The 12479-nt window shown below is 34.5% G+C and overlaps 1 protein-coding gene across 6 annotated transcripts in view; it reads left to right on the top strand.

Annotated features, from left to right (window-relative positions):
- CNOT4 (CCR4-NOT transcription complex subunit 4) overlaps positions 1–12479 on the top strand; it is a 147627-nt gene that overhangs the window by 105720 nt on the left and 29428 nt on the right. For all 6 annotated transcript variants that reach the window (XM_065939045.1, XM_065939042.1, XM_065939044.1 and 3 more), the window contains exons 8-10: positions 6324–6381; positions 9071–9320; positions 10211–10708. In XM_065939045.1, coding sequence (XP_065795117.1) covers positions 6324–6381; positions 9071–9320; positions 10211–10708 — 806 coding nt within the window. The remainder of the gene's footprint in view (positions 1–6323; positions 6382–9070; positions 9321–10210; positions 10709–12479) is intronic.

The following is a 12479-nucleotide window of genomic DNA, read 5'->3' as shown; positions in this document are numbered from 1 at the left end:
CAGAGACCCACAGTGAGATACTTGAGACAGTATAATCAGAGAGGGCAAAGGACAAAAGAGAGAATCTTGCAAGCAGCAGGAGAAGCAAATCATCCATAGAAGGGAATCTTCAGTAAGATTATCAGCAGATTGCTTATTAGAAACTTTGGAGGCCAGAAGGCAGAGGGCTGATAGACTCAAAGAGCTATAAAGAAAATATATATATATACACCAACCAAGAATCTTCTGTCTAGAAAAACTATTTTCAAAGAGTGAGGGAGACACTAAGATATTGCCAAATAAATAGAAGCTAAGGGAATTCAGGACCTCTAAACCTGCCCTGCAAGAAAAACTCAAGGAGTCTTGCAAGATGAAATAAAAAGACATTAAACAGTACCGCAGAGGTGTATGGAGAAATAAAGATCTCAATAAAAGTAAACCTAGTGTTATAACAATGGTTTGTAACTATGCTTTTTTCTTCCTGTAGACCTTAAGATCAGTATGTTTAAGGTCCAGTACCTTAGTATAAAAGGTAATATTACTCTGCTTTGTGACTTCAAATCTTGTTTTCCATGTAATTTAAGAAACTGCATTCAGAAGAATTATTGGGGGCACACAATGTATGAAGATACAATTTTGTGACATCAGTAACCAAAAGGGCTAGGGAAGGAGCTATGAGTTTTGGTATATTGTTAAGTTAGTGTAAGTTTAAGGTAGACTTTTGTGACTTTAGGATATTAAATGTAATTCCCATGATAGCAACAAAGAACTCTAGAATATACACAAAAGGAAGTGAGAAACATTTCACTACAGAAAAATAAGCTAAACATAAGATAATAATGCAGTAAATGAGGGGGGGAGGCTATAAGACATATAGAAAACAAATGGCATGATGACATAAATAACTTCTTACTGCCAATTATGTTAAATGTAAATGAGTTCAGTTCTCCATTCAAAAGAGATTGGCAGAATGGATAAAAATACATAGTCCAGCAATATGCTATTAGAGGCTCACTTTTGACCCAAAGTCACAAACAGGCTGAAACTGAAAGAATGGGAAAAGACATTCCCTGCAAATAGGAATCAAGAAAGATTAAAGGTGGCTACTAATATCCCATGGACAGAGAAACCTGGCAGGCTACAGTCCATGGAGTCACAAAAGAGTCAGACACCACTAGCAACTAAACAAAACCTACTACTAATATCAGACAAAATAGACTTCAAATAAAAAAGATTAATGAGACAAAAAGGACATTAGATATTAATAAAAGCTTCAGTACAGCAAGAAGATAGAACAGTGATAAACATTTACACACTTAGTGACCAAAATATATGAAGCAAAACCTGACAGAATTGAAGGGAGAAATAGTTCTGCAATCCTAGCTAGAGACTTCAGTACCCCACTCATAATAGTGGATTAAATAACGAGATAGAAGATAAGGAGAGGATTTAAAGAACACAAACATATACAGAACACTGTACCCTGTTCTGTATATGTTTGTGTTGTTGTTCAACAACAGAATACACATTCTTCTCAAATCTACATGGGACATTTTCCAAGATAGACCATGTGTTAGGCCACAAATCAAGTCTCAGTAGATTTAAAAAGATGAATATACCAAGTATCTTTTCTGACCACAGTGGCATAAAGTTAGAAATCATTAACAAAAGCAAACCTGGAAAATTCGTAAGTGTGAAAATTAACACTTGAACAACTAATGGGTTCAAAAAGACATTACAAGGAAATTAGAAAATACTTAGATGAATGAAAACGAAAACACAGCCTACCGAAACTTCTGGAAAGGAGCAAAAGTGGTGCTAAGGGGGAAATTTATAGCTCTAAGTACTATATTACATTAAAAAATAAAAAAGATCCCAAGTCAACTATCTGACCTCGCAGTTTAAGGAGCTGGAAAATGAACAAATAAGCCCAAAGCTAGCAGAAGGAAGAAAATAAGAAAGATTAGAGCAGAGATAAGTGAAATAGAGTATAGAAAAACAGTGGAGAAAATTGAGGAAACCAAAAGTTGGCTCTTCAAAAATATCAACAAAACTGACAAAACTTCAGCTAGGTGAACTGAGAAAAAAGAGAATGTCTCAAATGACTAACATAAGAAATTGAAGTGGGAACATTGCTACAAATTCTCCAGAAATAAATATGAAAGTACTGTAAACAGTTGTACGCCAACAAATTGAATAACCTAGATGAAATGATTCCAAGAAACACAAAACCTACCATGACTGTATTACAAAGAAATAGAAAGCATGAATAGATATATAACCAGTTAGCATATTGAATTAGTAGTTAAAAACTTCCCACCAAAGTAAAGTTCTGGACCTAATGGCTTGATCATTGAATTCTACCAAGTATTTAAGGGAGAGCTCATAGCAGCCTTTTTCATGCTTTTCCCCAAAATTGAAGAGAGGAGAATGATTACAAATTCATTCTATGAGACCAACATTACCATGATAACCAAAGCCAAAGACACTGTAAGAAAACTTCAAACTCCTAATGAACATTGATGCACATATCTTTAACAGAATACTTACAGAATTCAGCACATTGAAAAGATTAAATACCAAGACCAAGTGTGATTTATTCCTGAAATGCAAGGATGGTCTAATGTATGAAACTTGAACAGTACAATATGCCATATCAACAGAATGTAGGTTAAAACCCGTATGATCCTCTCAACTGATGCAAAAGGAGCATCAGACACAAACACTCTTGTGACAAAAACAGTTAACAACCTAGAAATAGAAGGAAGCCACTTCAGCATAGTAAGAGCCATATATGAAAAACCAAAGTGAACATCATACTCAATGGTGGCAAGATTGAAAGCTTTTCCTGAGATGAGGAACAGGCAAGAATGGGATGCCTTCTTCCACTACTACTTCTCTTCAACACAGCATTGCATTTTCTAGCCATAGCAACTGGCCAAGAAAAAGAAGGAGCATGTAAATTGGAAAAGAATACGTAAAGTTATCTCTTTGCAGATGGTATGGCTTTATATGTAGAAAATCCTAATGATTACACACAGAGAGACACACATACACACCTATTAAAACTGGTAAATGAATTCAGCAGTGTAGCAGTATACGAAGTTAACATACAGAAATCATTTGCATTTCTGTACGTGAACAGTGAACAATCTGAAATGAAATTACAAAAGCAAGTTCATTCACAATAAGATAGAAGAATAAAATACATGGCTGAAGTGACTTAGCACATATGCATGCATGCAAGACTATGAAAGAATATGAAACATTGCTGAAAGAAATTTAAAAAGACACATAAATAAATGAAAAGACCAATGTTTATGGCTTGGGATACTTAATATTAAAATGTCAGTTCTACCCAAAGCTGTCTACAGATCCCAGTCCTGTCCAAAATCCCGGAGTTTTTAACAGATGAAAAAATTCATCCTAAATTCATACAGAATCTCAAGGGACAAATAGCCAATATAATCTTGAACAAGAAGAATAAAACTGTAGGACCCATACTCCCTGATTTCAGAACTTATACAAAGCTGCATTAATCAAAATAGTATGATATTGACATAAAGATAGTTTACAGACCAGTAAAATAGAGAGCTCATAAATATTAACTCATATATAGCCAAATGATTTTTGACAAGGTCACCAAGACCAGACTGCTGGGGATAGGACAATCTTTTCAACAAATGGTTCTGGGAAAACTAGATATTCATGTGCAAAAGGATAAAGTGGGTTGCCTACCTAACACCATATTCAAAGATCAATTCAAAATGGATCTAGCACCTAAATTTAAAACCTTAAACATCCCCTTGTCCCCCAGAAAAACCTTAAGAGAAAATGTAGGATAAACCTGATGACATTGAATTTGGCAGTGATTTCCTAGATATAACACCAAAAACACAGGTGACAAAAGAAAAAATAGATAAATTGGACTTCATGAAAACTTAAAAATATTATGAATCAAAAGACACTATCCACAAGTCACAGAATAGGAGAAAATATTTGCAAATTATAAATCTCTTAAGGATTATTAACCAGAATATGTAGACAACTCCTAAAACTGAACACCAAAAAATGTCAAATTCAAATATGGGCAAAGGACTTCAATAGACATTTTCTCAAAGAAGACTTGTGAATGGCCACTAAGCATATGAAAAGATGGATATCACTAATCATTATGAATATACAACTGAAAATTACTGTGAGACACCACCTCATACCCATTCTCCTCACACTCGCTATAGCCACCATCAAAAAAGCAGAAAACAAGTGTGTGAAGAAATGTGGGGATGTTGGAGCCCTTGTGTACTGTTGGTGAGAATTTAAAATGGTACAGCCTTTGTGGAAGAAAGTATGGCAGTTCCTCAAAAAATTTCAAAATAAGATTATCATATGACCCACCAATTCCACTTCTATATATAAATGTAAGAATTGAAAGCTGTATATTGAAGCGGTATTTGTGCACTTTGTCATAGCAACATTACCCATAGTAGCTTGAATGTAGAAGCATTTTCAGTGTCCACGGATGGATGAATGGACAAACAAAATATGGTACATATATACAATGTAATAGTATTTGGCCTTAAAAAGGAAGGAAATTCTGCTGTATGTTACAACATGGATGAACTTTGAGAACATTATTGTTTATGAAATAAGCTAGTCACAAAAAGATAAATACTCTGTGATTAACACTTATACACAAGGCATTTAGAGTAATCAGAGTCATCAAAACAAAGTACATAGTAGATACTGGAAGGAGGAAAAATAGAGTTGTTTAGTGAGTATAGAATTTCATTTTTATAAAATTAAAAGTTATGGGAATGAATGTTGGTGACAGTTGTACAACAAGGTGTATTTAATACCACTGAAGTGTATTAATCTTTCTAAAATGTTGTTTATTTGTATCATTTCTGTGCTCAAAAAAATTTCGAATGGCCTCTGGTGTCTTTCTCTTCTTACCTCTCATTGTTAAAATCATCCTGTGTGTTAGCTAAACTAATTACCTTTCTCTCAACCTTTTCTACAACCTTTTGATTCTTGAAATTCTTGCTAATCCTGCCTTTAATGCTGTCTGCCACCCCCCTCCTTTCTCTTCCTTCTAACGTGTAAATATTTTTTAAGGGCCTAGTTAAATTTGAACTTCCCTAGGAAACTTTTCACAGCTGCCCCTCTTAGAGTAGCTCCTCTTCTAAGGATTTATGGCACTTAGTGCTTAAACAGCTCATTTAATAGTTGGCACTGACTGATACTTGTTGGTGGGCACCTTCCTCATTACCCAGCTACCTCTAAATTTAGTGGGCCCAGAACTAGATCTTAAAATTATTAGGATCACCCTCTTGACAATAATATGAATTCATTTATTGATACACTGTGAATAATAAGTAAAGGTGTTCTTCAAGTAAATTTCAGACTTATCAGTCAGATTCAAGAGCATCTGGCAATGTTTCTGCAGAAGATGCACTTGGTATTCAGATTGTGAATAATTGTGAAATACCAATAATTGTGAAATTATTCCAAAACAGTCAAATATGGTACCAGTAAGTTGTTGCTTTGTAAGGTGACTTTATATATGTTTCCAGGCAATAAAATAAATTTCAGAAATTTGGAATCTTAGGTTTTTCGGCTATAGTATTATATCAGAAGTAAGTATTAGTTATGTGAGTGCCAAAGCTTTTGTTCATGTGCTAGATTAAAGTTTGTTTTAGAAATTGCTTGCTTGGTCAGTGTTGTAATGTTTATAAAGATTTTTGTTTTAAGTCAGATGAGTTAAAATGGACTTGAAGTTAGCAAATCTGTGTTACTTTACTATGATACTGCATTTTCTCTTATGGAAATCAAATTTTACTACTTTAATTTGAGGCACAAAAGTTTCTTTCTGTTAGTCGTGTGTGGTGTGTATGTGTATACACTTACATATGTCTTCTCTTAAGGTTATGATTAGGCTATTGAAGTATTAAAAATGTATTGAGTTTAAGAACCTGTGGATGACATTTCAGTAACTTTTATGCCCTCTGTTAAGCACCTAGAAAAATAGAATTTTTTCAGAATTTTAATGGGGAATGTATTTATTATGGGCACAAACTAAATAATGAATTAGTATCCTTTTTAAACATTACTTCCCCCCACCCCCTGCCCCAAACTGTTGTTTCACTCGTTGTTTTTGGAGAGTCTAATTAGACTGTAAGTTGTTCAAGGATAGAGATTTTATCTTAACACTTTGTGTCCCCAACATCTAACTTAATATTTTGCATCGGAGTGCTTCAGTAAATGTTAAGATGAAAAAATGTCAATTTTTCAGGCTTTGGTTGTAGGAGAATAAATTTACTTTAATTTTTATTTTTTTACAGCCCTATTGACAAACCTTCTGATTCTCTCAGCATAGGGAATGGTGATAATTCTCAGCAGGTAAGATTGTGATACTGTATTCCCTTATTTACCTGCCATCTGCTGATATAAGACCTTCTATGCAAGTGAATTTTCTAGATAGTGAAAAATACTTTAAATACTGAAACAATTTAAAAACACTTTTAGTGAGCATCTTTGTTAAATGAATAATAATTAGCCATCTTTTTCTCCACAGAATAGAGCATAATGTAACCCTTTCTTGATGATGCAGAAGTATCATTATGACCATATGTTACAGTTGCTGTTCATTGTTCAGTCTCTAAGTCATGTCTGACTCTTTGCGACCCCATGGACTGCAGCACACCAGGCTTCCCTGTCCTGGAGTTTGCTCAAACTCATGTCCATTGAGTCAGTGATGCCATCCAACCATCTCATCCTCTCTCGTCCCCTTCTCCTCCTGCCCTCAATCTTTCCCAGCATCAGGGTCTTTTCCAGTGAGTCGGCTCTTCACATATTGTAGCTTCAGCTTCAGCGTCAGTCCTTCCAGTGAATATATATTTAGGGTTGATTTCCTTTAGGATTGACTGGTTTGAGCTCCTTGCAGTCTAAGGGACTCTCAAGAGTCTTCTCCAGCACCACAGTTTGAAAGCACCAGTACTTTAGTGTTCAGACTTCTTTATGGTCCAACCCTCACATCCGTACATGACTACTGGAAAAACCATAGCTTTGACTCTTTGAACCCTTGGCAGCCGAGTAATGTCTTTGCTTTTTAATATGCTGTCTAGGTTTGTCCTAGTTTTTCTTCCAAGGAGCAAGTGTCTTTTAATTTCATGGCTTCAGTCACCATCTGCAGTGATTTTGGAGCCCAAGAAAATAAAATATGTTACTCTGCTGTGTACCAATACATTAGTGTCCTTAGAATCCCTGATAGTCATGGTCTTTTTGACCCTACATGAAATGGTCCCAGACTAACATGCCTTCTGCATTCTTGATTTTGAGTTGTTTCTCTGTCCTGTGCTCCCCTGTCCCTTGTTGTCAACTTTAACTTTTTTTTTTTAATCTTATTGAGTTGATTTACAATGTTGTGTTAATTTCTGCTGTAAAACAAAGTGACTCAGTTATACATATATTCTGTCTCATATTTTTTTCCATTATGTTTTAGGATATTGAATATAATTCTCTCTGAAATGCAGTAGGATCTTTTAATCCACTTTATATATATGTTTGTATCTGTTAGTTCCAAACTGACTTTAATTTTCTGTTTCTTTCAATGAACTTTCCCCCAAGTTTCCCTCATTCCTCAAATGACTCTGGGCTTTGAAATGGTTAAATCAAATAGTTAACTTCAGAGTTGTATCCTGTATGATACTGAATGAGGTCCTAATCTGTAGAGCATGCTTTGTATGATATTGCCTATTTGCTAGCTTTTCACCACACCTTCTTACTTTCTGTATACCCTCTTACTTTAGTTTAAATTTAAAAAAAAAAGTGTTCTAATCTCTTCTGTAAAGAATGTGGTTTCCCACAATGCAAAATCTAAATTACGCTACTTTTCTAAACTTTTTGTTCACGAGTTCCATGAAAGAATTTGAAAATCTGCATGTCCCCTTGTATATTTTAAGTTAACATTAAATATTTTTTCATAATAAGTTTAAAATAGCCACAAAAGATGTAATTTCCAGCTTACTATAAGTTTTGGTATTTTTAAATAAATAGGCTATATTGTTTTTTAATTAGTATTCGAGAGATTTAAGTATCAGAATGTTTTGTTACTCCCTCATCCATTTACACAAGCTCGTCTTTAACAATCAGAAATTGTACATCCTTCCTTGACCTCATTTTTTTTAATAAAAAAATTAATCATTTAACATAAAAGCTAAAATTGTATTGGGAATTTACTTCTTAATGAAGCAGATAGGGCATTTTAAAATTAGTTTTCTTGTTTCCATGGATGAATATTACCCTTTGGCACAAGGAGATGCTTCAGCAGCCATCTAATCGTGTTTTCGTTTTTCTAAATAAAAGTGCTGAGATATCTTGTTCATATATATAAATAAATGGAAGAAAGAGTATTATGTCAGTATTACTCAAATTTTCAAACTCTTGAATTTTAAATACCTAAGAATCATATTAAGATTTATTATAAAAATTAGTTTTAATGATGTGTTTGGAAACAACTTGATTAGATATTTTCGTTTTGTTTAAAACCAAAGTATTGGGAATCACTTAGTTTGCCAAAGAAAATGTAGTCCTTAAGAGTCAGACACGCTATCATTACTAATCTGAATATTTCTAATAAAGTTGTGTTTGGCTTCCGGAAAGTTTTCACTCTTGGGCAAAATACTTTGGTTAGACCCCAGAGAGTAAGAAATAGTGAGAGAAATTAGTTTGTAAAAGGAGAGAATACAGACTGTGTCTTTTCAGGAGTGTTATATAAAAAAGTACCTATGTAAGTTGATATTTTTTTGGCTGCATTGTGTGGCATGTGGAATTCTGGTTCCCCTACCAGGGATCAAACTGTGCATGCTCCTTACAGTGGAAGTGTGGAATCTTAATCACTGGACTGACAGGGAAGTCCGAAGTTGATTTTTTGAAAATTCACACTGTCCTAAAAAAAGTCTCTTAAGTATCCCGTTTTTGAAGAGCACTATTCTAGTACTTTTCATTGCAAGCCCTTTAAAGTATGGCTTATTATTGTATATAGTATAAATTTATGTTGATTATTCTTTTCTTTTCCTATTTTATTTAGATATCTAACAGTGATACACCTTCACCACCTCCTGGTTTATCAAAATCCAATCCAGTCATCCCCATCAGTTCATCCAATCACAGTGCACGGTCTCCTTTTGAAGGAGCAGTAACTGAGTCACAGTCGTTATTCTCAGATAATTTTCGCCATCCCAACCCTATCCCAAGCGGGCTTCCTCCTTTCCCCAGCTCCCCACAGACTTCCAGTGACTGGCCTACAGCACCAGAGCCACAGAGCCTCTTCACATCAGGTACATAACAACACTGCGTGTATGAGTGGTGATACTCAGACTAAAGCCAGACCCTCACTGGGTGTGCTGTTACGCTGCTTTTGTCCTTTTCTTTTTTCATAAAAATGTAAACATTTAAATTGCAAGAAATTGGATGGTTTTGGTAAGAGTTGTATGATCTAGAAATTACTGTGTTAACAGATTTCTCCAGAAATGAAGGATTAGATCATTTTTTCAATATTCAAATACTTATTCCTCTAGGAAGTATTAATAGGAAAGGCTTACAGTTTTTAATTAGATTTGTATTTATATAGTTATATTTTATGAAGTGTTTTCCCAGCTGACAAAAAAGTATGTTAATATCAAATGTTATATTTTGGCATTTTGAACCATTTCCAGTTTCATTCATTTTGTTCTCATTAATGTGAAAGATAGCATAAAATTAAGACAATGTAAAAAAATATAAAGATAGATACTTTTTTCATTGTTATAGTAGTATATAAAGCATATATTCAAAATTATTTATACTTGTGTCTTTTGAGAAATACATTTTAAAAATAAACTTTAATTGAATTCTCTGACCATATTTATTACTTTATTTCATTTAAACAACTTATTCTGGGTTTTGATGATGAATAGTTGAGGGTATGATTTGGGTTTCAAATAGTACTTTGTTTTCCTTGATTAGCAAAATCAATCTGTATCACTCAGTTTTTGAAGTTAGTAACTTAAAAATGAAATCATTGTTTAAGGTATCTGAGGCCAATTATAATTTTACAGTCTTAATGTTCTAAGAAATCTTAACAGATTTTGCATGTATTTATTTGCCTTTGTGTTATATAGTATGATTTTTCACTAGTATAGAAGTGAGATATATGTTTTAAATTTATCACTGATTTTCTTCCCATCAGAAACAATCCCAGTATCATCCTCTACAGACTGGCAAGCAGCGTTTGGCTTTGGTTCTTCTAAACAACCAGAGGATGACTTGGGTTTTGATCCCTTTGATGTCACTCGAAAAGCCTTAGCAGACTTAATTGAAAAGGAACTGTCAGTCCAAGACCAGCCTTCCCTTTCGCCCACATCTCTTCAGAACTCCTCGTCACACACTACAACTGCCAAAGGTCCAGGCTCTGGATTTCTACATCCTGCTGCACCTACAAATGCCAACTCTCTGAATAGTACATTTTCCGTCTTGCCACAGAGGTTCCCTCAATTTCAGCAGCACCGAGCAGTTTATAATTCATTCAGTTTTCCAGGCCAGGCAGCCCGCTATCCTTGGATGGCCTTTCCACGCAATAGCATCATGCACTTGAACCACACAGCAAACCCCACCTCAAATAGTAATTTCTTGGACTTGAATCTCCCGCCACAGCACAACACAGGTCTGGGAGGGATCCCTATAGCAGGTAGGTTTGTTTATAGCCTTTGAGAATTTGTGAATAACTCTTGCCTGCAGATTGTTGGGTGGGTAGGGAGGGTACTTCTGGATAACAGAAAGCGTTTATCATTAGTCTTGGAAATTTCAATGGGAAACACTCTTTATCATAATCTAAAAGAATTTTAATTGGATGGATGCCTTGTAATATTGAGCTTTATAAGGATGGTGGAGTATTATACCTGGTTATTGCTCGGAAGCATTTTACTTAATAGCATAGTTACCATACTTTCTTATGGCATATAAATCTTTTTCAAATGCAAAAAGAAATGGGCTTTGAAATTATGGTGCCATAATGTCCAACACCAAAAATGCTGATTACACATTCTAAAAGTAAACTGGTTCAAAAAAAGTTTTTAGAGATGATAATTAGTGAGAGCATGAGGGATAAAGCCACTCTCTTAACTCTTTTTGACAGTTTATTTTGACTGATAGACACACACGCACATCAAAACTCTGCTTATATAGTAAATGACATAATATTTGGGAACTCTTAATTTTCACAGACATATATGCATAATTATACTTTCTGTGAAAAAGAAATTGTTCAAGGAGAGATTTTTTTCCTTTTGGCCTGTCATGTTTTTGTTTCTGGGGTAAATATTAGATTCCTGTAAGTGATGCCAGAATATTTCTGATTTTGTACTGCTACCCTTGAAGGTTTCAGAACTTTTGACTTTTAAGGTCTCATATGATATTTTTTAGATCAAGTGACTTCTGTATTTAAAGGAATCTTTCTTATTAATAGTTTTTCACAGTTTGATTTGGGCTTTAGCTATGACTGGTGAAAGAGTTTGTTTTCTCTTGATTCTGAAGAGAATCAAATAGAATAGATTAGTCGTTCACTCTGTTACATAACTCATAAAATTTATTTTTGTCCCTTGTCTTGGCCTTTGTGATATGGCATGGCACAGCATTATTGTGATTATGTGCTACCACCAGCAAGACATTTGTTCTCTTGTTTTTAGCAAGGTTGATAGATAAATTTTCAGAGATGCATCAAAATTCTTTGACTCTATTCTCTTTGTGACTACAGCATTTGAATTTCAAAACAAGTAGGTAGGTTAAGAGAATATGGTGTGTGGCTTTTGATACAGTCAATTTACGCATAAGTGTGATAGCACATGGGGTCTGTAGCTCAATTGTTAAAGAATCTGCCTGCAATGCAGGAAACCCGGGTTCAATCCCTGGATTAGGAAGATCCCTGGAGAAGGAAATGGCAACCCACTCCAGTATTCTTGCCTGGAAAATCCTATGGACAGAGGAGCCTGGTGGTCCCCCATCCATGGGGTTGCAAAGATCAGACATGACTTAGCAACTAAACCACCACCACCATGGTAGCACCTAATGTAGTGGTTTGCACGTTGGTGGGACTCATATGATATTTGTTCATTTGGTTTTGGTAGTTAGTAGGTAATTGAGAGTGACATTTTTCAGTCTTCTTCTACATGATGTTCACTTGAGAAATACTAAGTGTTCAGTTCCTGGTATTCATTTTTTTCCAAGACAGTATATTAGAATGTAAGTTTGTTTTGTTTTCCTTTGTTTCAATCATTTAGAAGTGTGGAATTTAAATTACTAGTAGTGTATCTCAACATAACACCAAAAATTTAATTTCCCCTAAATATTCTAAACATTTAACAATAGAATATTAGACCAATTACTATGAATGTTTGGGTATCTGCCCAACAATGAACTAGGCCATGTGGATAATGCAGAAAAACTTTAAAATGCAGATATTA

The sequence above is a fragment of the Muntiacus reevesi genome, chromosome 6 (assembly GCF_963930625.1).
Source record: "Muntiacus reevesi chromosome 6, mMunRee1.1, whole genome shotgun sequence".
In the NCBI taxonomy this organism is placed as follows: Eukaryota; Metazoa; Chordata; class Mammalia; order Artiodactyla; family Cervidae; genus Muntiacus; species Muntiacus reevesi.
Note: the sequence above shows the minus strand (reverse complement) of the source record. Positions and strands in the feature narration are given on the sequence as shown.